The 24,371-nt window shown below is 40.9% G+C and overlaps 1 protein-coding gene across 8 annotated transcripts in view; it reads left to right on the top strand.

Annotated features, from left to right (window-relative positions):
• The first annotated feature begins 210 nt into the window (after positions 1-210).
• Positions 211-24,371, top strand: part of pard3ab (par-3 family cell polarity regulator alpha, b) — a 241,418-nt gene continuing 217,257 nt past the window's right edge. For all 8 annotated transcript variants that reach the window (XM_084911280.1, XM_084911277.1, XM_084911278.1 and 5 more), the window contains exon 1: positions 211-598. In XM_084911280.1, coding sequence (XP_084767406.1) covers positions 479-598 — 120 coding nt within the window. In that variant the 5' untranslated portion in view covers positions 211-478. The remainder of the gene's footprint in view (positions 599-24,371) is intronic.

The raw sequence follows: 24,371 nt of genomic DNA, 5'->3' as shown, positions 1-24,371 counted from the left end.
GAATAAACCTTAACTTGCATGGTAAATGAAATAACCACATTCTACCGACTCATATAGCTAGATTGTAACAAACTGGTCCAAGTCGAGCACTGATTACTAAAGTAGATTTTTCTTTAATTGATTTAAGTTGGTCAATTTTAGTTAAACTTTACCAGGTGCACGTGAAGGCAACATATGACCGCGCATTAGCTCAGCAGAGAGAGAGGGAGAGAGAGGGATTGGGATCGAGAGAGGGAAGGAAGGAAGGAGAGAGAGAGACACTGCTAAACAGGTGGTCTGAAAACACGCAGAAAACAATGTCGTCCGGCGGGGAGAGGCGGAAAGACCGTTAGCTCTCGCTTCTGTGAAGGAATACCGGGACAGCCTCGGAGCAGAGCAAACGAAAAACCCATGCTCCTTTTAATTTTCTCGCGGATTTCTCCTCCTCCTCTCTTCTCGGTTTTGCTCCGAATCTGGTGAAGATCTCGGATACTAAACCATGAAAGTCACGGTGTGTTTTGGCAGGACCCGGGTGGTTGTGCCGTGCGGGGATGGGAATATTAAAGTCCACACACTCATCCAGCAGGCTGTCATGAGATATAAGAAGGCTATCGCCAAGGTGAGTGGCGGCTACTTTGTTTTCTTGCGGCTTTTGTTTTCCTGGAAACAATATTGCGCCGTGCAGGCAGGCTCTGCGGGCACGCTCAATATGGCGCAAAGTTCACACAGATGCAAAGAAGAGGGGGTGAACAACAAGAGGTGCTTGTATTTACTCTCTTGCGCTTGCTTTGCACAATTTGCTCATCTCCAAACCGTGAGCGTGTGTGCATTCGCCCGTGTGTTGGTGCTTTCAAAGAAAGGCGCACCGCCATTGTGGTTCTTGTGTTTGTAAACCCACAAAACTTCCACAGGGATTTCTAACTGCGGCACACAACACAGCGGTCCGCGTTTGGCTGCAACCTCGAAGCATAAAACGTGAATTTCTAACGCCGATCTGGGCACGCACTTTTTGTAGACTTCGCATCCAAGTTGCAAGTCCACGGGGTCGTGCCTCTGAAAGTTGCCAGCAGAGATTAGCCTACTAGCGAGTTAGCCAGCAGGCTGCAGGAGGAGGACTTGCAGGACTGAGGTGATTTGGCACCAGGTCAGTGCAATTAGCAATGGGGAGGCCTAATGTATATATCCCGTTTGAAGAAAGGGATTAAAGAACCACGTTTCTGCTCTTTTATTTGGTTCATAATAGTGAAGGTTCAGTTGGTATGTGCAGGTAATGATGGAGCAAATCAGCAATGCAAGAGAAAAGAGGGAGAGGAAGATCACACTCGGGGACTTTTTGAAAAGTTATGTAAGGCTGTAGGTAGAATCATCAGAGAAGGAGCTGTCTTCAGCTGCACGGCTGGGTGAGCAGCCCTGCAGGACGGACAGGGAAACTGCAGAGCCAGTTCCAGCTGACTGTTGGGAGACGTGATGGACCTGACACATAAATCATGCAGATCAAATGGAAAGAAAAGAAAATTTGTAGCTGCAGATAACCTCTGAATTATCTTAGTGTTCGAGGTTGTCTAGTGAGATAAGATGATGCCGGGGAACAGCAGGATCATAGAATATTGTTTCCAGTAGCGCTGACCATTTACATCATCATAATCTGATAAATATTCACTTACAGTGTTGAAATATTCAATGGAGTCATGGCTTGGAGTGACTAAAGCTTTTACATATTCCTGCTTTAAGAACACTTTTGATCCTTATGTCATTCCCTTGATGGATATTATGCCATTAGTTGGTTAGATGTTACAGGTAGTAGTTTTATTATTATTCCAGCTATTTCAAAGAATTGAAGTTGATGCAAATTATCAGTGGTGGTAATTTGAATACTTGTGGATAACGGGCTAGTCTCCTTTAAGGAACAAACCTTAAGCAGCAACTCGGGTTTCATAATTTATGAATGCTTTTCCCATCCGTGTGCTAAGTTTAAGCTCATCTCTTTCTGCTGTAATGATAGTGACCCACCTAGAAGTCCTACTGTATTCTCCTCTCCCTCTCCTTTTGAATAATTCAGCTTCAGCAGCCAGGATAAGATCTCTGCATGTTGAGAGGCAGGTTTAAAGAGTTGCTCTGTGAACCTTGTGTGCTGAAACAATACTAACTCAGTAAAGCGTTATGAAGAAGGTAGAGTGACGTGCAGGATAGGAGCATTTCTTAAATAGTTTTACAATGTGAAACCTTTTTTTTTTTTTTTTTTTAATCAGTGGCATTTTTCCTTGAAAGCGGACGTGGGTAGTAGGGCATGAGCTGCAATGTCAAAGTGAAACTGTGTGATTAACATGATGTTATAGAGGCTGGTGTGTGCAGTTGTATTTGTCCCATATGTGATTTCTGTGACTGGGATGTAACAGATTTCCACTGACTTTCAAGTTTCAGATTGCCGCAGCTGTAAGACAGAAAACTAGCCAGCAAATAGGCTGACACTTCACTTAAAATCTAGACACAATCTTCTACACCTCTTCTAGACAAAAAGAAAGGACAGATTTTCCTCGTGAAAAAGTACAAAATTTGCTACCTAACCCAAAAGCAGTTTGAACAATGTTAGTTTCTTTGTGATTATTGGGGAGATTGAATCTTTCTAAGATTCTTAGAGCATAGATTGTGTTATGTATAATGTACTGAACCTAAAGGCTGACTTGACTTGTAACACAATTTTTAAGGTCTGGAAAAAAATCCCATTTAAATCAGGCTTCACAGTAGTAAGGTTAGATTTATTGCCTGGTGCTACACATGACTTTTTTGTGGTTACTAGCTGAAATTGTTGTTGAACTTGGCTAGAAGCTCACTTAACTTTAATAGCTATGTTTTTAGACTATTATCACAATTTAGCAAAGGGCGATCATCTGGAAAACCCGACTTTGCCGCTTTTTAACGCCAGTCGATGGAACTGTGGTGGGAGCGGTGGCACCGAGGCCACTTTTGATCTAAATAAAATAAACCAGAGCTCTTCACGCACTGCTCACCCACAACTTTAAATCCACAACACTTTAGTCACTTTATCCTCTTATATCTGCGTTTATTGCTTGAGCCCCACCCAGCCCTTTTCGTCGCAACCTAGCTTTGAGCAAGAGTCTCAGGAAGTTTCTTGGCCACAGATGTGGTGTTGAAGATCACAGTTTCTTTGCTCGACCCACCTTTTAATAAGATCACCAAATTTAGGTTGGGTGTTTTCTCCTGGTTCACTGTTTGCATGGACCTTCTTGTAACTTCCCCTGTCATTAGAGAGGAATGCTTCCTGCAGAAAAGGGAAAAAGTGCACTTCTGAGGGCCTTTTGCCATCTCATAAGCATGGAATTAGAAAGATGAGGACACCAGGATAACTGTTTACATTCTACAGTGCTCTCACTTAGACATCTGACTGCACTCGAGAGCAAAAAGCTTTAATTTCTCTCAACGCCTAGGAGAAAAAATATTGTGTCAGATGATCTTCCACTCTCATTTTTCCTTCCACAGATCATAATGCGGATAATCTCTAATGTTCACCATTTAGCCAAGAGTGTGGAAACAGCTTTAAATATTAGACCCTGTGCTGGAAAACTGATGGTGTATTGCTCCAAACCTTAAAGGGGCTGGAATGTTGGCATGTCAGGAAATTTTTTGATATATATATATATATTTTTTTGTTGGATTGTTCCCAACGCCCACAATCCTCCTCTAGATATCAGGTGTCTGTTAGGTCATTTCCACACGAGCGCACAGCCCACGAGCATGTACAGTTTCACACTGCTGATGCTTCCTCTGGCAGTGTCTGGGCTATTGTGTTCATACTTGACCACTGAGGCAGAGATTTAACATGACGTTGACCTGTTCCAGACAATAGAAGCAGATGGCTTAAACAAATTAAAAAAAATATTTCCCATTTATCTCAACTGCAAAATGCTGATAAGCACACTCATGATTATTTCATTACCAGTGGCATGTATGTAAATAGAGGAAACTGGTCTTTAGGGCAGGGCAATATGGCCAAAAATATTTATTACGATATATATTTGAAAATTTGCAATAACGGTATACTGACAATATAATTGACACGAGACAAAGTACTTTACAACTCCACAACTTTATTAGTTAAAAAAAAAAATCAATTTATTTTCACTTAAACAAGCAGCTGTTCTTTGGTCTCACCACCGCGCTAGTTGAAGCGGACGCCTCTTCAGGTGCTTTAACAGCTTTGTTGTACTCCAACAACTGCTTCTGCTTCAAACACATTAGTGCGGTTAGCTCGTTAACGCCGTCCAGCCCCAAGCACGGGGCAATCCGTGGTAACTTGTTAACGGAGATTTGCCGCATTAATGCAGTTACGGCATTAACGTCATTTTACCGAGATTAACGCTGACAGCACTAGATGAAATAGGTTTGCGGTAGGGCTGTTCGATATAACGATGTGTATGGGATGACTATAAAAACATCTATCATTTCATTTTACGCTATCGTGTGTTTCTTGGTGTCGCAAAATAAACTCTTTACGGCAATATTTTTTCATCGTTTTGATGGTCACTGTAGTGGCTATATTAATTTCTTAAAGTTCTCTCTTTCTCTTATATTTTATATAACCACACTACAGACGGACAAGCGCCTGTTTTTATGCGTTGTCGTTAGCAACAATGAGGGTAAAACCATCGCGTGTCCGCTTGTTTATTTTCCACATAAACCTTTCACAATAAAGCTCAAAATCCCGTTGAGACTTTTCAAAATAAACTGAATCACGTGAAAGAGTATGCAGATTATTTACGGATGAGAAGTAAAAAAGAGCCGCCAGGTGCTAAAAAATAAACCTTAGACTCAAACGTTAGAACAGACTTTCACCGCAGCACCCTGTGTAATAAATACTCACAAAGAAAACGGCGGCCGTTACAACTTATGTCTAAAAATGTATCGTTTCATACATCGGTTAAAACACTCGACTCCAGGTACACGACGCCCAGCTGGAAACACTTCAGCTAAGCGAGATTCGCGAGATTTTTGTGATTTATATCGTTATCGGGCCGATAGATGTCTTATATCGGGATTTGAGATTTTGGTCATATCGCACAGCCCTAGTTTGCGGTGTTTCCTCCCTTCGCCACGACGGCCCGCTTGCAGCATGTTCTACAAAAAATTGTGCTTTGGTTGCACAAGCTAACATATGGCCCAGCCCTACTGGCCTTTAAAAATTATGGATTTTTTTGGGTGGGGTTGGGGTGGGGGGGGAGCTTACTTTAAAAAAAAAAAATAAATAAATAAATAAAAAGGATATAAAAAGGATAAAGGGTTTGATCAAGTGTCAGAGTTGACACTTTGGTGGAAAAACCTCCCTCAGTGTGGCTCAGGCTCAGAAAATCATCACATTTGAGCAGCTGTCAACTGCTGTTGACTGAGCCCAATCTGTCGTTTTTTTTCTTTTAATCTTATCCTGATGTCATTTCAATGTGCTTTAGTGTGCTCAAGATATTACACAATTCATTACACAAATGACTGTTTTTAATTAGTGTGCATAGGCCTTTGATGGCCGACTGAGCCTGGAGATATGCACTAGTGCGTGTCGTGTGAGAGTTAACCGCCGCTGTTCTGGTCATACGCTAATGGATTAAAATGTTTTCCACTAGATGTATTCTTCATCTTTAAAGCGAAAGTTACAGCTATTGAGGCTGGCCCCATTTTTGTTCAAACAAGCAACACAATTGCATGCATGAAATGGTACATTACTCTTGGCATGGTATGGATGAAGGATGCTGTCATGTATCCATTGGAGTGCAAAGTGTGAGCAGAAAAAGCCTGAACGACAAGTGTGCTCTGCTAAGGCAGCATTCACTCAGGGTTTGTTAGAGTGAAGTGTCTCTGGTCTGCTTTTGATGTGGTTTATTCTGTGGGTTGTTTCCATGTAATTCTTATCATTAAAGTTCCTTCTGTTTACCACAGTCGCCAAACACCTGGCACCTGTTTGGCGACTGTTTTGCTTGATCACGTTTTGCTTTTACGTCAGTAAAACTTGTTTATTCCTCCTGTTTTCTTGCCAGCTATGCAAGAATAGTGTTATTGATGTTATCGGGGTATTTCCAAAGTACTGACTCAGTTTGACATTATCAAAACATCTAAACAGTACGTGGTTATATTTGTTTGCATATGGGGCGTGTACGTGCCAAGCATACTTTGAGCTATTTATTCCAACTCTGGCAGGAAGATGAGTAGTCCTTCCTATCTAAAGCGATATTATTCAAGTTCAGGTGTCAGAGAAACTTATGTAACCTTTTCTATCCATTTCCTGACTGAGGCCGACGTGAGCAGTCAGACTGGACACCAACAGTCTAGCCGCTGAGGTTTCTAGTGTCTGACTTGTGAGAGTAATGTGAATGTACAGGGAGCATTAATGCTGTATCCAGGCAGCATCCCTTACCTGAACAATTTCCATCAGAAAAGAACCATATCCTGTTTAAATTTATGTGGAAAGATCTTTATGCACTTCAGAGACGTTGAACTGATTTTTGTCCTTGGAACTAGCTAAACCTAAAGATGTGACTGTGCAGTAGCTCTCCCTCGTGTCAGGTCACAAACCTTAAAAATTTTACAGTTCAACTGTTTGATCCTCATGTCACCAGGCTGTACCAGCCAGAGTTTCCTGCTTCCAAAACGAGCACAGTGCAGGATTAAAAGCTTCGCTGATGATCCCCGGGCCGCTGACTTTGCCCTTGACCAAACTACTGTGAAAAATGTTCTAAAACATGACCTGGCACAGCATTTCATTTCCTAAAGGAGCCTGTTAAAGACACGCTGGGATGAATGAGCGGTTGAAAGAAAATGAGCAAAGTGAGGCTTCCTGTGTGAATGTGGAATAATAATACAAAAATCAGGTTGAGATGATCCAAGTATGTAAACAGAGTTTTTGCAATTTAAGAATTTTAAGTGTGAAATCACTGGCTTTAAACAGCTAAAGGGATGGTTATCGAGAGCAGCTCGTCTTTTTTCCCAGAGGTTGTGAGAAAGTCTGCCCGTTCTGCGTCACATGATGACGCTCACGTTACCACTTTTCCCACTGTGTTTCTTTGCTGTGCTGTGCATTCTGAATGCTCCACCCCCGTTACAAAAACGCTGCTTCACTGTAAGGCATTATACAAGCGAGCTGTTATCCTTATCACGTTGCATATCGTGACACTGATGTGATTTAGAAAAAAAAGAAAATAAAGAAGAGTCACTATCGTCAGTTGCCGCTGGGCTTTTCTCAGGAGGAGACACCCCAGCAGCATTGGAGTCACTATTGGGGAAGAACAACTGTTTGGGCGGAGAGGGAGAGAAATGCTAAGCATGAGGTTGTAAAGTGCTGACTGCAGCGTTCTCACATTGTGGGAAGACTGCTGCTTCGTTTGAAGTTCATTTACATTTCAGAAGTTAAGCTCATGTTGTTATCCACAGCTGTTTACTTTAAAGTTAGCACTTGAATATTAAATTGACACTTCTTTAAATTGCCTGTAACACAAGAAATCTGTGTTAAGACGCACGATCATTAAGGCAACCCCGACAGAAGATTAAACTATTGCTGCAAGTTCAAACGGTTGTTGGGAAAACTTGGTGAAAATCTTTTATACTGACAAGTTTCAGGGGGTTATTTATAATAATTAACATTATATTGACATATAAGTTTTTTAAATTAATTTTCTTCATCATTTTCTTAGCTCAGGCTTTATGATGGTTTGGACATGTGTAAAGGAAGGACAGTGGATATACTGGACAAAGGATTTTGAATAAGGAGCTGCCTGGCAAGAGGAAAAGAGAAGACCTCAGAGGAGGTTCCTGGTTGTCGGTGTGACAGGATGCTAGGGATAGGTGTGATGGAGGCAGGTGATCTGCTGTGTTGACCCCTAAAGGGAGCAGCTCAAAAAAAAAATTACTATCCTAATATCATTCATTCTCGACTTTAGGGTTATCTCCTTGTAGGGCTCTGCAGCTGCTACATTTTAGATTGCTTCCTAGAACCACTTGAACTTAAGTGATTGTGTTTTCATCTTGGACCTCAAACTTGCTCAGAGAGCAACTGAGCAGCCTATCGTGTTGAGGATAGTCACGAGTGCTTAGTGTTAGCTCTCCAAAGAAAAGTTTTTGTTAAAGGGTTCATGGTCGCTTGTAGTTTTCTTTTCCCCCCAAAACTGATGGGGTTTTTATTTTGAATTTGTTCCCTGGTGTCAGGAGGCCAATTCCGACTTCGACTGACCATCCTGATGAATCTGAAAATGCATTTGGTGGAAGAAAAACCTCAGCTGCGGCTAGCATGCCATTCTGCACAGGGCGTTCAGCCACGCCACTACAATCTTAAATATAATCAAGATGAAATTTCCATTGAACTGGTGCCATTTCAAGTCAGTGGATGAGATACAGCGTGCGTCACAGACATGCGAGTGGCCAGGCTGGCAGTTTCAGGGAATGCAATTGAAAAATGACAGCCCCTCTGGAAGCGGTGTGGTGGTGTCCAAGGACACAACCTTAAACTAGAAACCAAATGTAAATAAGATGCGGTTTTTCAGTTTTGTGAGCGGCGTTGCAGATGTTATGGTGCAGCTAATAATCTTCTTACTAGTTGTTTTGGGAACATTACCAATACATTGGTATTGAGGATGTAGAAGAACTGTAGACTTGAGATATGAAATCTGAGATCTAAACTTCAGTTAGATTTTAAGGCACTAATATTAATACTTGAATATCTTCAGGTGTCATGGTGCTGTTCAGGTTGCTTGTTAGGGTCTGAAATGCCATGGGGGTGTAGGTGTTCAGCTGCATTGCACCTTTTTTTAACATTGCGGTAATTGTGTGTCAATGTGTGGATGTGAGAATTAATGCAAGACCTGAATTCTGAATGTACACTCAAATGTAACTATGAACGCCCTTGAGCAGAGTCTGAAAATGTGCATAATCCTTGTCCCAACTGGTCAAGGATTATCACATCATGCCTCACTCTGTGATTTTAGGTTCTTGGGGAGGAGGCCTTTTAAAAGTGGCCTTTGGAAGTACCTCTAACCACTTTACCAGCTGACGTGATTAGATGACACAGAAGCATATACTGCACGTGACCTTTAGACTTGACTCCCTGAAAACCTGACTTTTATTTATATTTTTTATAATTTTCCTCTCGATCACTTGAAGAACACAAGATGAAACTTGCCAACTGAACTCTTGACCACGATGGAGGGAGGCCTTAGTTAATAAGGAAGCAGATCACGAGACTTAATGGCACAGAGAGCTTAAAGTTGAGAGAGTGCAATGTAAACAGATTACTCGAACTCTGGCTTGGGTCCAGTCGGCCGAGCATTGGCAGCCCAGCCATGTGAAGCAAGGTCTGCTCCATATGGAACTGCATCCCTCGGCCGGCCTTGCAGACAGAGTAGGCCATGCAGACACAGGCTGACAGCAGCCTATTTTAGGTGATGGATGCTTCAAAAATTATCAGCAGCACTCGAAGATCTCTTGATGAATGCTTGCATCACAGAGTGGTGTTTAGAGGTCAAGATTTTTCTTTTCCCTGCCCATTCTGTTCAGCTGTAGGCTTTCTTCCATAAACAAGGGAAGCGCCTGAATGTAAACTTGTGCATGGAAGAATGACCCAGAAGCTGGTGAAAAAGGTTTCTACATCTGCGCTCATGTTTTTGTCCGTCTTTGTCCGTCAAACTTTCTGCTAATAGCCAAATAGTTTAGTTATGAAAGAGAGTGTTCACAGAAGGATGTTTATGAAAAACCTGATTGTGTGGCTGAGTGTTTTCAGGAGAATCAAGTCCTTGTAGAAGCTGAAATCAAGAAAATGTAATGGCTTGAGTGTTAGATTCTCCCCTCCCTAAGTAGAGCAACACTAAAGCTACACTGTGTACGTTTTCTAAAACAAATGAACCCATAAAACATCTGGTATGAAATGAAAACTTACCAGTCCATGTTATTGAAGCCATTAGCAATTTGTATGATTGCTTACAGAACAGTGTCATTGCTTGTACTGAGAACACTGCGCCATATTCATCTTTGTGCCTTTTTTTCATTTTTAAAGAAAAATTTGGTTCAACAGTCGACCTGCAGTGAATTTACACTGGAGTTCTGTGGCTTCAGCCTCAGTAACATTTAGACAGTCTCAACTGATAGTTATACTAAGCTGGCCAAGTGTAGCTGGGTACTCATCAACTTTCTCCCGTAATAAACGCTGAGGTTTCATAGCCTAGACGACGTGTCGTAGAGCAGAAAGGAACAATATTCTCTTTGGACCCCAAGCTGTTTGGGCAGAATGTGGAAGGACCTTTTCCTTTCTCTGTTTTAAAACTTAGCAAAGATTTTATGTCTAGCACTCTTTCAATTTTGCTTCATGTTATAAAAGCATGTGAACCTGCATTTGGAGTTGCATCTGGCTGGGAGAACTGGTCGCTCACATCATTTTCCTAATTATAGGGCTGCAAATCACAAGATATTTTTCATTTTCCATGTTGAGTTTTGCTGATTATTTTGTTTTTCATTTCATTGTTTTTTTTTTTTTTAGGAAAGTAAGTCAAAAATGTTTTCTTTTCAGAAAATTGCTACATTTGAATTTTCTGTCAGTCTGGGTCTTCTGTTCGCCCATTTCAGCTCAGATTCAAGTAGAGCAGAACTCTCTATAACTGCTTATTTTATGATCGATTGGCCTGTTGTGGTGCTTGTTAGCAAGAAGTGGAGTCCCTATCTGCCCTCTACTACTTGCAGACTCTGCATGATTTGCTTTAGAACAGAGTATCAGATAAATGTAAAATGAATGTGCAATTGTTTTCAGCGTGCAGACTGGCCTTGTTCATAGGATGACTGTCCCTTGTCCATTAAGTGGACAGACACCGACTGAAATGTCAAGGACTTGCTGTGTGTGGCTTGCTGAGCACAGGGAGAGGATTGTCTCTGAGGAATGTCAGGACAGTACAGCTCAGATGTAGCATATCCCACAGTGCACCGTGCTACAAATTGGATATTTGATTAAGTCAGGAGAATATTCTTACTAAAACTGTTCTCTTGCTTTTCTGCTGTTGACCCTTTATTTTTGTTCAGATTTTCCAAACTCTTGTTTTGCTTCTGTGTGTTGTTGCTTTCCTCTGGAATTCCCAGTATAAGTGTTCTTAGAAGGTAATTTTATTTTCCCCCTCATAACAGACTTTCTCATTCTCAGCCAGATGTTAATTACTGGCAGCTAAGTGAGAAACCTGGTGGTATTGTGATGCAAAGTGCAAAGCTTAGACTGCCAGGCATGTTCTCCATGGAAACCCAAATGCATTTCAAAGGGATGGCGGGTACTGCATCGGCATAATTCATATTTTTGAAACATGGCTGTAACCAGAGATAAATGCAAGGTTACGCTTTGTGCAAAAGAAAATTTGATGTTGAACAGAGGAAAGAGGAACCCACATTAGCATAGCACAAATGATTTATGAGTGTAGATTAATGATGTCCCTTTAAATTGAATTCAGTACTTAGGCTGATAAGGCTTTGTCTGCTAAATATAGGACGGACCAAATGAAAGCTGTGCCTGTGACAGATGATTATTGGCCTTCAAGCAGAGCACAGACACACAAGGGCCTTGAACTCCATTCTTCATCCTCTCCAGGATGGCTGTAGGAGTGTTGCAGTTGCTTCTGGTGCAGTTGACAAAGAAAATGGATGGAAAGGTATCACCTGATGCCTTATTCTAAAGACTAGCCGTGTAGGTCGTTTTTAAAATAATTTCATCGTATTAGTCCTGTGAGCTAAAGCTGAGGAGCTGATGTCCGTGCAGTAGACTGATGTCAGTCAGCTGGAGAAACCGCTCTGTGAGATCGGCATGCTGCTCAACTGGAAAAACTGCTTTCTGCCTGACCAGTTAATGTACAACATTTAGATAGCGCCACCAAGTGGGTACTCAAGCTAACAGAGGGCCTGCAATTTAATTTTTTTATTCTGTCAACTTTGTCGACTTGTGTTGACTTTGCCATATCAACCTTTCTTGTGCTGTTTGTGATTCACAGACATAAAGTGCATTGACTACAGTGCATGATCGAAGTGCATATTAAGGTTGTACTAGTTCAATTGCAGTCTGATGATTTTTGCCAGTACCAGTTAAGAGTTTGGATTAAGAAAAACGTATAAAATATACCAACAGAAGCTCTCAAACTCTCACTGAGATGGTTTCTGTTGAGGTGAACAGTAGAGGGATCAACTGAAGGCCTAGATGCATCTCTCAGGTACTGTGTTTGGTCTTTGCACGATTATTTCTCAAGGACATGACTTTTAGATTTATTATTTTAAGGCCTGCAACTTTGTTTTTGTCCTCTACTTGTCCAGTTCCTCAAAATTTTTAAGGGCAGTCGGCACACAACCTTTGGAAAATTACCTTATTGGTGTGAAAATACTACACATTTCAGTTATACCTGTCAAACTTAATAGATTCAACTAAAGAATTAGGAATGTTCATGTTACAGACCTTCAGAAAGCCGAGGGAGATATTGCTGAAAGCTACTTTTAAAAGTAGCAAGTTTTTAAAAGTAGTAAGTTTCATGTAGTCACTGTGAAACTGTTTGTTGCTGGAGGAAGCCACCTCAGCCCAGATGGCATCGAATTACTGGTGTATCACAGTGGAAGATGGGTTTTCCTGTCTTTTCTCGTTAGTGTGCAGGAAATTAGTGTTGAGGAAATGCATGGAGGGGGGTGGCTGTGCTCTCAGAGAGACATCAGAGTCATTGAGAGTTCAGTTTATATACTGTAGCCATTTCAAATTCTAATTTGATTAATGGTGAATAACTGACCATTGTTTTGCTCTGGAGAGCAGAAAGGAGCTAAGTGTAGCTGCTAACAATGAGGAGGATAGAACAGACAATGTATATAAATATCACTGAAAAAATTTAGATATTTTTATGTAACTTAAAATGAAAGACATTTTTGGTCTGTGAGTTGGTGAAACCAGAAATGGTGTTCTCCAAGACACGAGAGAGAACAGTAGTGATGCTGTGGTGAAGGAACATCTGAAGTCACAGAAAACAGTTGCAGTTGTTTAATTGTGATCCAAGATTAAAAAAAAACAAACCTAAAATAAAGATTAAGAGTAAAAGAAAAAACACCACAAATAAATGCATGTTATTTTACACCAGCTGGTGCTCTGTTAGGGCTATTTTAGGAAAACTACAACGAGTTCAATAAGTGAGATATTTTTCTTACTGCAGAGCCTGAAGCCAATCCAGAGATGAGATATTTTGGGCTTCATTGGCAGGTGTAATTTGGTGGCAGTGGATTCTGCTGAAGTTTCTTTCTGCAGGAAGGTTTTAGTTTTGCTTAGTTCACAGAACGTTGCAGAAAGGAAGTGATAAAAAAACAATAAGCTGGAAAAAGTAGGATTTGCTAATAAAGTAGCTTGAGAGAATCTTCTCTGCACGATGACCAAACGCTCCAGCGTTTCCCTTTGTTGCATAAATGTTGCACGAAGTTGCATGCAAAACGTAGCTTGACACATTCCCTCTAAAATGTTGTGGCTTTTACAAAGCTTCCTTTTCAGCTTTGTTCTGTAGAAACGAGTTAAAGCTGAAGAAAATGATTTCTGTAATAAACGGTGCGTTCTGAATACTTCTGACTTGAATGCAGCTTATTTTACTGCTGTCAGCAGAGGCAGAATAGGGCCTTCGCGGGATAAAAAGCTTACTGTGTGAAAGAACTGTGTCAGGTTTGGCCTGGGACTGCTGCCTCTTTTGACATGATCGAACAAGATTGTGTGTGTGTGTGCATTCAGCTCTCAAGTTTGCCCTCTCGCACACATGAATTAGGACACCAAACCCAACACGCCTGGCATTTCAAAGAGGAGGCCATTTGTTGAAGACAAGCGCCCCATTTAGACTATCCTGATCCATGTATTGAAGTGTGCCCAGAATCGCAACCCTGTAGGTTGGACTTCAATATTCAGTTGCACTCGTGTCCCAGTAAAGGAATGTATGAGTTTTATCTTGTTTTAGGAACATCCTTCTCTTCATGCAGAATGAGAGTTTGTCTGCAAACGAGAATCCATACGTTGGCTAAAGGTTTCTCTACTTAGGGAAACAAGCAGCCATTTATCAAGGTTCAAGGTTCAAGGTTCTTTATTTGTCACATGCATAGTTATACAAGTATAACACACAGTGAAATGTAGCCTGATTTATGTTGAGAAGTCGTACATCCAGAAGTGGGAAATTGATCTGCTGTAAAGGCGTGTAACTACAAATCACTGCATAGTCAGGCTTGTTATGGCAGATATTATAATTGTATTTCTCAAACTGTGGTGCTGATGGAAGTGGCACGAGGCTGTACTTCTCCAAAACGGCCTCGGAGAGGAAGTCAAGTTGATGGTTGTGTTGAAAAGCATTGTCTGTCCCATTGTTCCAGCCATCAACTGCTGTTTAAACTTCGGTGAAGACGGTTTTGTGACCTTAGCTTTGCTGTAAGCTCTTTTCACCAATGAACCTTGGACATTTTCAGGAGAATCAGGTTTGGCTATTCTCCACGTTTGTTGTTTCTCACATGTAGTACCCAGAAGAAAGGAAGCATTTGTAGCTGATGTGAGCTCGGTGTAGTCTAGGTGAAGGAGCTGTTTAAGTGGACCACTGACACTTGCTATATTTGTACATTGATACAATGTAATTACACAGGTTTTGCACAAAGGAGTCACAGCACATTCACATTGGAGATTTGGTATTTTCACATGCACCTCTTTTTGATTTCAAGTTGAGGCAAGCATTGGATATGGTGTAAAAAAACTGACTTTAGTCTCATTGTGTTTGAATGCCCTAAAAAGTTACCTGTTTTGTCTTCAAGGTAATGTGTGTTTTTAGTACTTCTATCCTTCATTTTCTCAGCGTCATCTCCCCTTTTGCCCGATTATTAAAGTGGATTTGGTTGTGGGAATCTTATCAGGTAGTGTGATTGGTGGTGGTGTGGTTTCACTGTTGCTGAATATTATCGCTGTGTTGACATGTGCACTCCAAGGTGAGTGCACATGTCAACAGAAGCAGTTCCAGCTCCAAATGACTTGATTTACATTTAAAGTGACCCAAGCTTCAAAGTTGCACGCTCTACTTATTCCCCAATTACATGCCCACTGCAGAAGCCTTTCCTGCTGTGTCACAACAGGAAAACCCTTCAGGCATTCTCATGATGCTTGGCTCTTTCTGGTCCTCACATGTGGCCAGATTCCTTAGTGAACCAGATGACTGCTAAATGTCTTTCATCATAGTCATGGTCAATAAACTAGGGTATGCTTGGATTTATCTACCCTCAATGAAAAGTGCATTTAAGCTTATAATTGTGCATCACGAGAAGCTGATTGGTTCTGATTGGTAATCATTTGTGTTTGCTGCTCGTTTTGTCTTTATTTCACAGTCAGCAGCTGCAAGTCTGTGTTGCGCTTCAAAATTCATGTGGCTAACTTCTTTTTCCACGATGCTGTTTGCTGATGTGTCCACCGTTTTAAAGCTTAGTTGAAGCTTAGTAGCAAGTGAAGCTGTGTGAAAGTCTGGCAAAGAGCAGGAGATGCTGCAAATACCTCTATCTCCACCATCCAGACTCCAGATGGATGGAAAAGCCTAACCCCTGCCAGAGTTTGGAACCATGTGTGCTGTAGTTCACTTGGTTCTCTATAAAAAGCTCCTATTCCATGTTTGTAGAGAAGATTGTGCACCCATCAGAGACTCGTAAAGAAGCTTTTTTTAAATTATAAAAAAACCCGCATTTCATGTCATTGTATAAGGAGCACATTCACATTGGAGATTTATTGATCTTCATATGGGTATGATGTATGCTACCAGTGCCTTTAGCAACAAGAAAAATTGATTCTCTAGATACAAAACTTTTCTGCTATCATGTATCATGTCCGTGTCTGTTGTCTCATTAGATCAGACAGTGTCCTGACCCTGCAGTTTATCCTCTTGCGTAACCAGCGTTAGACTTGCAGAGGGTAAATCAGTGCAGTGAGTCCTGCTTTGAGCATGCTGATGCATACATGCTATATTGTTGGTACTAAGGAATAAAAATCTAAATTGCAGTTGGATTCGAATGCTTAGACTTTAAGTCACGTGATGCTAGCGACCAAAAGCAATGTTTCATTTCTTTTTTCCTTCTTCTTTTTGCCCCCAGCCTTTGGTACATTTTCAAAGATCATATTAAGCATTTGATGTTTAGGACGTAAGTAGGGATTGTTTTTTCCTTGATTGTGTCCTAACAGATATGTGCATACCTTGATTAGATCAAATCACAAATGTTATTATTTTTGTAATGCAGATGTAAATTACAGCCCTGAGTCATTTCTGACCCAAAGTCCAAATGGATATTAAATACTTCTAGGGTTATGACTGTTATTTCATCATACGTTTCAGAGAGCCAAAGAAAATGATCTCCTCGCCTCTCTTGCTGTAACTAACACCCCCCTTCAACTTCTCTCCAAAGGAGGAAATGACTGCAGTTTGCATCTCCGTCTCCCAGCGCTCCATCCTCCGTGCTTTGTTACCTCCCCCACCATCTGCACAACCCACTTCTTGAAACAACCCCCCTCCCATTTCTCAGCTTTGATCCACATGGGCCTGTGCTTGAGCTTTAAACGGTGCAGCTCTGCATCTTTTTCTTGACACGTATGCACAAAGAAATGCGCATTAGTCCTTTGGAGTAGCTCTATATTCGTATATTCTTTCCTCGCATTTTCTACATATTGTTTTTTCACAGTCCTTTTGTTGTTTATTTGATTTTTGCCAGTTTTGAAAATGCATCCCAAACTTTCTTGAGGATGCACTGATCTTGTTTGTCATCATTACAAAATGATGAGCGCAGATGTAGCTTGGAGGCTTATAGGATGTTGCCCGTGCACCTGTGGATGTTGAAGGGTGCGCTCCAGCTGTTGTAAAGAGGTTTTGCCATCTTCGTTGCAGAATCACCTCTGTGTAGCCCCGATGCTCGACACTTGGGGATGCACACCTTTTTTCCCCCCTGTGCCTTTCCATCGCCTTTTCAATGAACTGCTCTCTGTTTGAACTGCATCCATAAACATTACGCAACGATGTCTGTAAACCATCAGTGACTGTACCGTACTTTGTTTTCTGCCTGCCTGGGCCTGTCTGTTACATTTGCTGTTAGCACAAGCCTCTGTAGTCCCCATAGATGTTAACTCCTGGGTCCCTACTCCACACCTTGGCCATGCACTTCTGCTCACACCACAAGAAATGGCGTAACGCATGTGATCAAATTGGAGATGTCCAGAGCAGACTGCATCAGACCCAAGCATTTTTTATAATCCCTATACACATTTGACATATTATCAATATTGCGATGAATATTGTCTCTGTCGATCAGAGACAGTATTCTTGGTGCAGTCTGCTTGTGGGCACAGTTTAAAAAAACAAAAAGGAAAAAAAAAAAAACAGAACAGGAAATCTTGAACAGGATATCCGTTATTTGACATCTGGATATCTTATCTCCATCGGAAGGCCAAGAAAAAATGGCTGTTGGGTTCAGATTTATAAATCTTAACCTCCTAGGACCTGGCGTCCACATATGTGGACATCACATTTTGGGTTATTTAGACCAAAATACTCAATTTTGCTCTACAAGGTCCTGATATCCACTTACGAGGACATTATACTGCTACTGTTCTATCAAAATTTTAAACGAATATCCTCATATGTGGCTCTGATTTTTCATAAAAACAAAAATAAGGTAAAAAAAATAATCTGGTAATTCTTTGTTTTTATATTCATCGGGCCCCAATCAGCCCAAATATCAAAGAGAAATTAAAAATGCATGCTGTGGAAGAGTTCGGGTCTTAGGAGGTTAAAGCCTGATTGAGTGCTTCTTTGTCATTTACTTGAAGCCTGCCAACATGGTGAGGTTTCTCTCACAAACACACAAACACACACACACGAAAACACCCACACACACACAATCAGTTAACAGTCAACAGTGTAAGTTCATGACAGAGGTTGCAGCAGAGTAGTTTTTTTTTTCAACAATATTTCAACAATAATTTACAAATCTAATGCATTTGTTAACCTTATAGGCTACCAGAATAGACCAATTAAATGTGACCTGCTTCTTGCATTATTAAGATAGATCTATTGTTAATGAATGCCTCTTGCCAGTAATCAGGATATTGACTTTGCGAACTTATAATCAGATATTTGGAGCACATGTAAGCGCACTGTTTCACTTGTTAAAGCCCCTACGACTTAGTTAATATCCACCTACTCTTGGTCTGTTGGCTTCTCACAGTGATCCGCTGTTTGTTTTGAGCAAGCACCCGTAAGCCGAGGTGAGGTGCAGTCACATCTTGGAACTGCCGTAGATGCACCAAATGGCAGTCCTGGTTTTTGGTTTTGTTTTGTTTTTTGTTTTTTTGTCTTTTCAAATTTGTCTTTTTTTAAGTTTAAGTATTGTAACTTGTGTTCATGTTGTTATCATCATCGTTTTTATTATTTTTGCTTTCTCTTCAGTTCAGACATTGATTTATTGTGTCGTATATTATTAAATATTTATAACTTATTTCACTGTCAGTAAGTTTCCTATTGTAACATCTTTAAAAATGTATCGGAGTTTGAAAGGTCTTGCTGTGCTTCTCCACAGCAGAACTCTTCTGGCAGCCCGTGCCTCCCTGTGGTGCAGTGAGCTTTTATTTTGGCAGGCTTCCTCTGCATCCCTCTGCTCTTCCACTTATGGATAATAGGACATATCTCAGACCACTACAAATAAGCCTCCTTATTTTTGCCTTTTCCATTTGGTGAGCTGTAATCTGATACGGCTGAGGCCACTGGCAGTTATTCCTCTCCACTGTCAAACTGTCACATGACGCTGGCGGAGAGAGCGCTGCTCCTGATTCTGTGTGCGAGTCTGTGTTTTTCAGAATAATCCCATGCCACCGCTGTCTGCCTATTGACCAACTGTTCCTACTACTTCTGCTCTCGCAAATCCTCTTGTACAACATCTCCCAATCCCTTGGATAACATTCAGTCTTTATAACTGGATCAGGAATTGTATGTGAGTAAGTTGTTTTTATTCAGACTGTTGTCACCAGCTGCTTTTATACCCAAACCACTGATTTTGATGTGACTCATCCCCCGAAAGACTCCTTGTCATCTCCTTTTCATTTGGGTTGGGAAGCAGAATGGCCAAGGTGTGTGCCGCTTTGGTCATAACATGTATGGACCTGCTGGAGCACAGTATGGCTACAGCAGAATTCGTCCACATCATGGAGACGGCATATAAAAACTTTAAATGAGAGCGTTCGTCTGTTAGATCACTGCACTTCAAAGAGGTGTAAGCGTGTGTGCGTGTTTTCTTAAGAGGTGTGAGTTAGATGTGTGTGTTGGAGCTTAACTTGAAACTAGGGCTGCCACAAATGATTATTTTGATAGTCGACTAGTCATCAATTATTTTTACGATTAGTCGACTAATCAGATCATGCATCCATTGGGCGTAAAACGTACAGCTTATTGCACCAGCATGCAGCTGCTCTTATATAACTATCATTAGCTTACAGCTTTAAGTGTTTAAGGTCTGTGCTAACTAAAAATAAAGACAAGATGATAGTTTATTAAATTTTAATGAAATTTGCAGATTTCCCCCGGCTAGCTATCGAGCTAGTGGGTAACAGACGTCTCCGAAAACGTCGGAGCGCTTTTGAAAATATGTGGTGTCTTGATAAACTGAGCAGATATTTTGAGGTTTATACAGTTACATTCTCGCCTGAAAATATGTTAAACGTTTATTTTGTGACCCAGAAAGAATAATAAGAGTGATATTAAAACTAACTAGCTGCCGCCATTGTTGGAAACTGAGCTGGGCTGCGCTATGAATTCTGGGACACAGCTTCTTCTTCTTCGGGGTTTACCGGGAGCTGGCATCCTTGTACATGTAGTGCTGCCATCTTCTGTTTCAGTCTTCTTAAATCCTACTACTTATTCCTGCGTCTTTTGTGATCTTACAAAGCTTCAAACGACGCGTCGACTATTCAATCAGTCGTTGACGATTTTGATAGTCGACGTAATCGTGACTAGTCGACTAATCGTGGCAGCCCTACTTGAAACCCAGTCTGGACAACTAGAACTTGCAGGTTCAGAATTAATTTTCATTTGGCGGTGGTGTTGGTATGCACATGCACATGCACATATGGACGGATGTGTTTGTGTATGCAAAGCATGCCCATTGTTTATTAAATGTTTTTGAAACTAATGCTATATATACTCTGTGGTAGTAAATAACAGCATCCCCAGTTAGTGGATGGACTCGTGCTGCACCTTCTTGGACTGCAGCTGCAGATCTTCTTCCCCCATGCAACTTCAGTGTAATTCTCCAGCAGCTACAGGTTCTGGTTAGAATGGCCTTCCAGCTCTCTGCAGAGTGGAGCCTCTCCGAGCATGAAACAAGAGGCTTTCTGGAGAAGCAGCTGAATGATACTGATACAATAGCAGCCTAGTCGTCAAAGAGATGCTAAGGACCAGAGCTGGTTAGTTGAATGTAAAATGCTCCCAGATGGCAGTATAGTCTGGTAAATAAAATGGAGATATTCACTGAGTTGTAAAATGTATTTGGAGTCATACATATGCATTCATACTAAATCTGTTTTTTCCACAAAACCTGTTGCTGGCACTCTTTTTCTTTTTAGAGAAGACATCAAATGATTTCACATGTATCTCTGTCAAACTGGATTGTTGATCTGCTTTGGTCCAGCACTGTTGAAGCTCTTAAGCTTGATCCCTTTTAAAGCACCTTGGAACTATTCCACAAAATAAAAGTTCAGTAAAATGAGAAAAGGGGGGCCTTGTTGCCAAGTAGAGCAAATAATGGTTGTCAACCTTCTTCTATGCAAGCCTTTGGCAAACAGGGTAACATAAGATTTACCAGTTTTATGCCCAGTTCACATCAGTTTTTATAACAGCCAGCATGCTGGAAATAATGTTGTTGGGTGTTGTAATAAATGTAATAAAATGCTAATAAATTGTGTGAAGCCTTGTTTTAACTAGCAAGAATGAACATTTCCATTGTTATAAAGCAGTAACACTAATGTAAAAGCAAAACCTTGAGAATTTAGGAATACCCAATCTAAAATCAGTCCTGCCTACAAAGGACCTAATGTAGTGGAAACACTGTAAAGAACAGGCATTCAAACACAGGCAGAAATATGTTTCTAAAAATAAAACAATGGCTTTTATACTAATATCAGTCTTGCATTTCTGCGTTTCTGCAGCATTCGTTTATCTGAATTTTCCTGGACTTTGTGCTTCTGTTTTATAAAAAAGTCAGAGGATATCAGAAAATGTTTTATTGCCTCCGTTGTAAATAAATAAATGCAAGCGAAATGGAACAGATATATTTTCCAGCTGGTGATGGAAACCATGTGATCTGTAAAAATCTTTGCTTTTGACTTCATATTGCCACAGATGCCAAGTAGAGGATCTGATAAAGTCCCAAAATGTGTATTTCCACCCCACCTTACTTAACTGACCCTCCACTGCCCCATTATGACTACCCATGGAGAGAGGGTGTAGGGGCCGTATTGGAGTTGGGGCCACCCACTTTCCTAGGAAGAGTGGTGAGTGACTGTTTGGGCCTTCCACTGTTTATTTCATTGTTTGATTGGCTGAAGTGAGAAACGACAGCGATGATGTCATTTCAGTCTCCATGGTTTTGGTTTGTTTGTCATCCAAACCTGGGATGTGTCGGTGTTGGAGATGACCAAAGCTCTTCTTGGCTGAGCTTCTGTCAGTGTTGGAGTGGGGAAAGCCAGGATTGAGACTGAGCTAACAAGGATTTAGAGCTTTAAATGTTCGTGCCTTTGAAGAGCAGTTTCTGAAAACATTGACGCAATGATGCAGTTACTGTTTTCATGAAATCATAATGGGGCTGCTTTGAGACTTAACATAGTTTTGCACCATAACTATTGCCACTTACTAATCTATTTATTGTTATATTGCCCACCTGATGTGAGTTTAGGGAAGTTTGTCTCCAAAGCATACATAATGCGTAATAGCAAAGCACTCTTTGCAGTTTACATCTGCTGTGAGTTGTTACTATTGTGGGCTCAACCAGCGTATTCATTTCTCAGCAGTTATGTTGCACTTTTTGGTGATTTGCCCAGTCATCGGGGTGCCAGTATATTAAATGAATTAGCCCATTGATAATGAAATTATAATAATCACAAGGTACATATCTGCTGTCAAGTAATTTAAGAAAAAATGTTGTAAAAGTTCTTATTTCAAAGAAATCCTTCCTGGTTGAAAAGGAAAGATGAGAACATTCAGTTCATTAGATGTGGTGCATGTTATGGCTGTCAGAAGGCGATGGGCTTTTAATCACACATGAGGGCGTAAAACAGGTTGTTCTGGAAGGTAGAAGGAAGTGGCTTTGGTTGAACTGGCTCTTTAAAGTTGCCACAATTTTGTCTGTGAGGCTTCTACAGCTGACAGACAGGATATCCTCCTGTCACATTCCTTCAGAAACCAGACGGGAGCAAACGCGAGATTGTCTGCTGATAGCAGTCAGTCATGGAGTCAGAAGTGATGCCTGTGGTGACAGGATTTTGTAATACGAGGCGGCGGTGACCACAGAAGGTTGTTTGTTTTTTTTTGCCCTTGCCAGAATTTACAGAAACAAATTTGTTGTCTTTAATTTTTAACTCCATCTTAGAAAAGTTTATTGAAACAATTACTGAAGGCGGTTGGACCCAAATATAAAACGGTAAAACACAAACAGGCTTGTAAGCGAAACGTGGCACAGACCTCTCTGTTGCGATCACTGAGACGGCCTTTCAGCAGCTGATGGCTTTGCTTTGTTCGGCCTCAGTAGATTGTTCATCTGATCTGAGTCAGCTGCCTGCAGAGTCTCCTGCACCTGTCCGCCACATTCACTTCTTTACCAATCCTCAACATCTGACAGTCGCTTGCTATTACTTTCACAGCTTTGTACTACAGCAGGGCGATATGACCAAAAATATTTATCACGATATACATTTGAAAATTTGCGATAACGATATAACTGACGATATAATTGACACTAGACAAAATACTTTACAACTCCACAACTTTGATGGGTTTTTTGCACTAATAATGTATTTTCACTTAAACAAGCAGCTGTTTTTTATGTGCATTAAAGTTATATAAAAATGTAACAGTGCAAATGCAAATTCCTTGCTGACAGTTTAACCAAAAGGTATTTCCAGTGGAAATTGGCCGACATAACCTCAGCATAACCATGTAGAATATCCACAAAACTTAAAAAGAGGTCATACACACACAATACGGTAATATTATGTTGAAGCACAGCATGTATCACTCCGCGAGGCGCCTGCCTATGGTAGCCGTAACGCTCCGACAATCCATCAAGCGGTGCGGCTTCGTAGCTTAGCGAAGTCGTACTAAAACATTTGACAGATTTTCGAGCGCCGTGTACGACATAAAATCGTTTCAAGGTCAGTAAACACAACCAGAATTCATACGTAAGGCACACGGGATTATAAGGGACACTGTCGATTTTCAGAAAAATCAAAGGATTGATTTTAAGTGTGCCGTATTTTCCAAACAACACGGTAATAACGACGGCCCGCTAGCATACTCTACCAAAAATAGTGCTTTGTTGTGTATCTGACGGACGAAAGCTAAACCAGTTCCACACCAGTGAAGTTGCAGCATTTTTACAAACCAATTCTGGTTCATCCGTTTCATTTAACGATCCACTTTCGCTCTTCTCATTCTGCGTCGCCGCCATGTGCGTATGTAAACAAAGGCACTGCGAATGCGCGTTTTACCCATATTCTATCGCGATATTTCATTTTCCTATCGTTGCCCAAAATGACACCGGTATTACCGTGAACGGTATGATATAGCCCAGCCCTACTTTGTACCATATGTCGGTGGCTCTGAGGTCATATGCTTTGGTGTTTTTGTTGTTGTCTTCTAAACATTTAATTCCTATTGCTTTCAGAGTTTGCAGAACAAAAGTTTGCTTGATGACATAATGCTGTCGTCCTCTACAGGCGGATCACATTTACTAGACCAGATTAAATATCAAGAAAAATAGCATCATTTCCTAAATTCTTTTAAAACCATCTTCATGAAGAATTCTAAATTGTTCTAAAGCTGGGGGACGCTGATGGCAAAAGCACGGTCACCTTTAGATTTAAGCTTTGATTTTGTAACAGCCAGAAGGATCCACGTAAGACTGTGAAATGGCTCACATGAGGTCAGTGGGTTTTTTACTTGGTAACTTGGGCCCAGATCCAGACATGATTTAGAAGTGATCCGTAAAATCAGTTTAGGGAGCCAATGGGTTGGGTTGATGTGACATCATCTCCTAAAACGAGTGTGAAGCTGGTTTCAGAGGCATTTTGAACTCAATGGAGTTAAGAGTGATGTTTAATTTAT

The sequence above is a fragment of the Perissodus microlepis genome, chromosome 18 (genome assembly GCF_051167445.1).
Source record: "Perissodus microlepis isolate ML-2025 ecotype Zambia chromosome 18, ASM5116744v1, whole genome shotgun sequence".
Taxonomy (NCBI): Eukaryota; Metazoa; Chordata; class Actinopteri; order Cichliformes; family Cichlidae; genus Perissodus; species Perissodus microlepis.
This window is presented reverse-complemented; position numbering and strand designations above follow the sequence as displayed.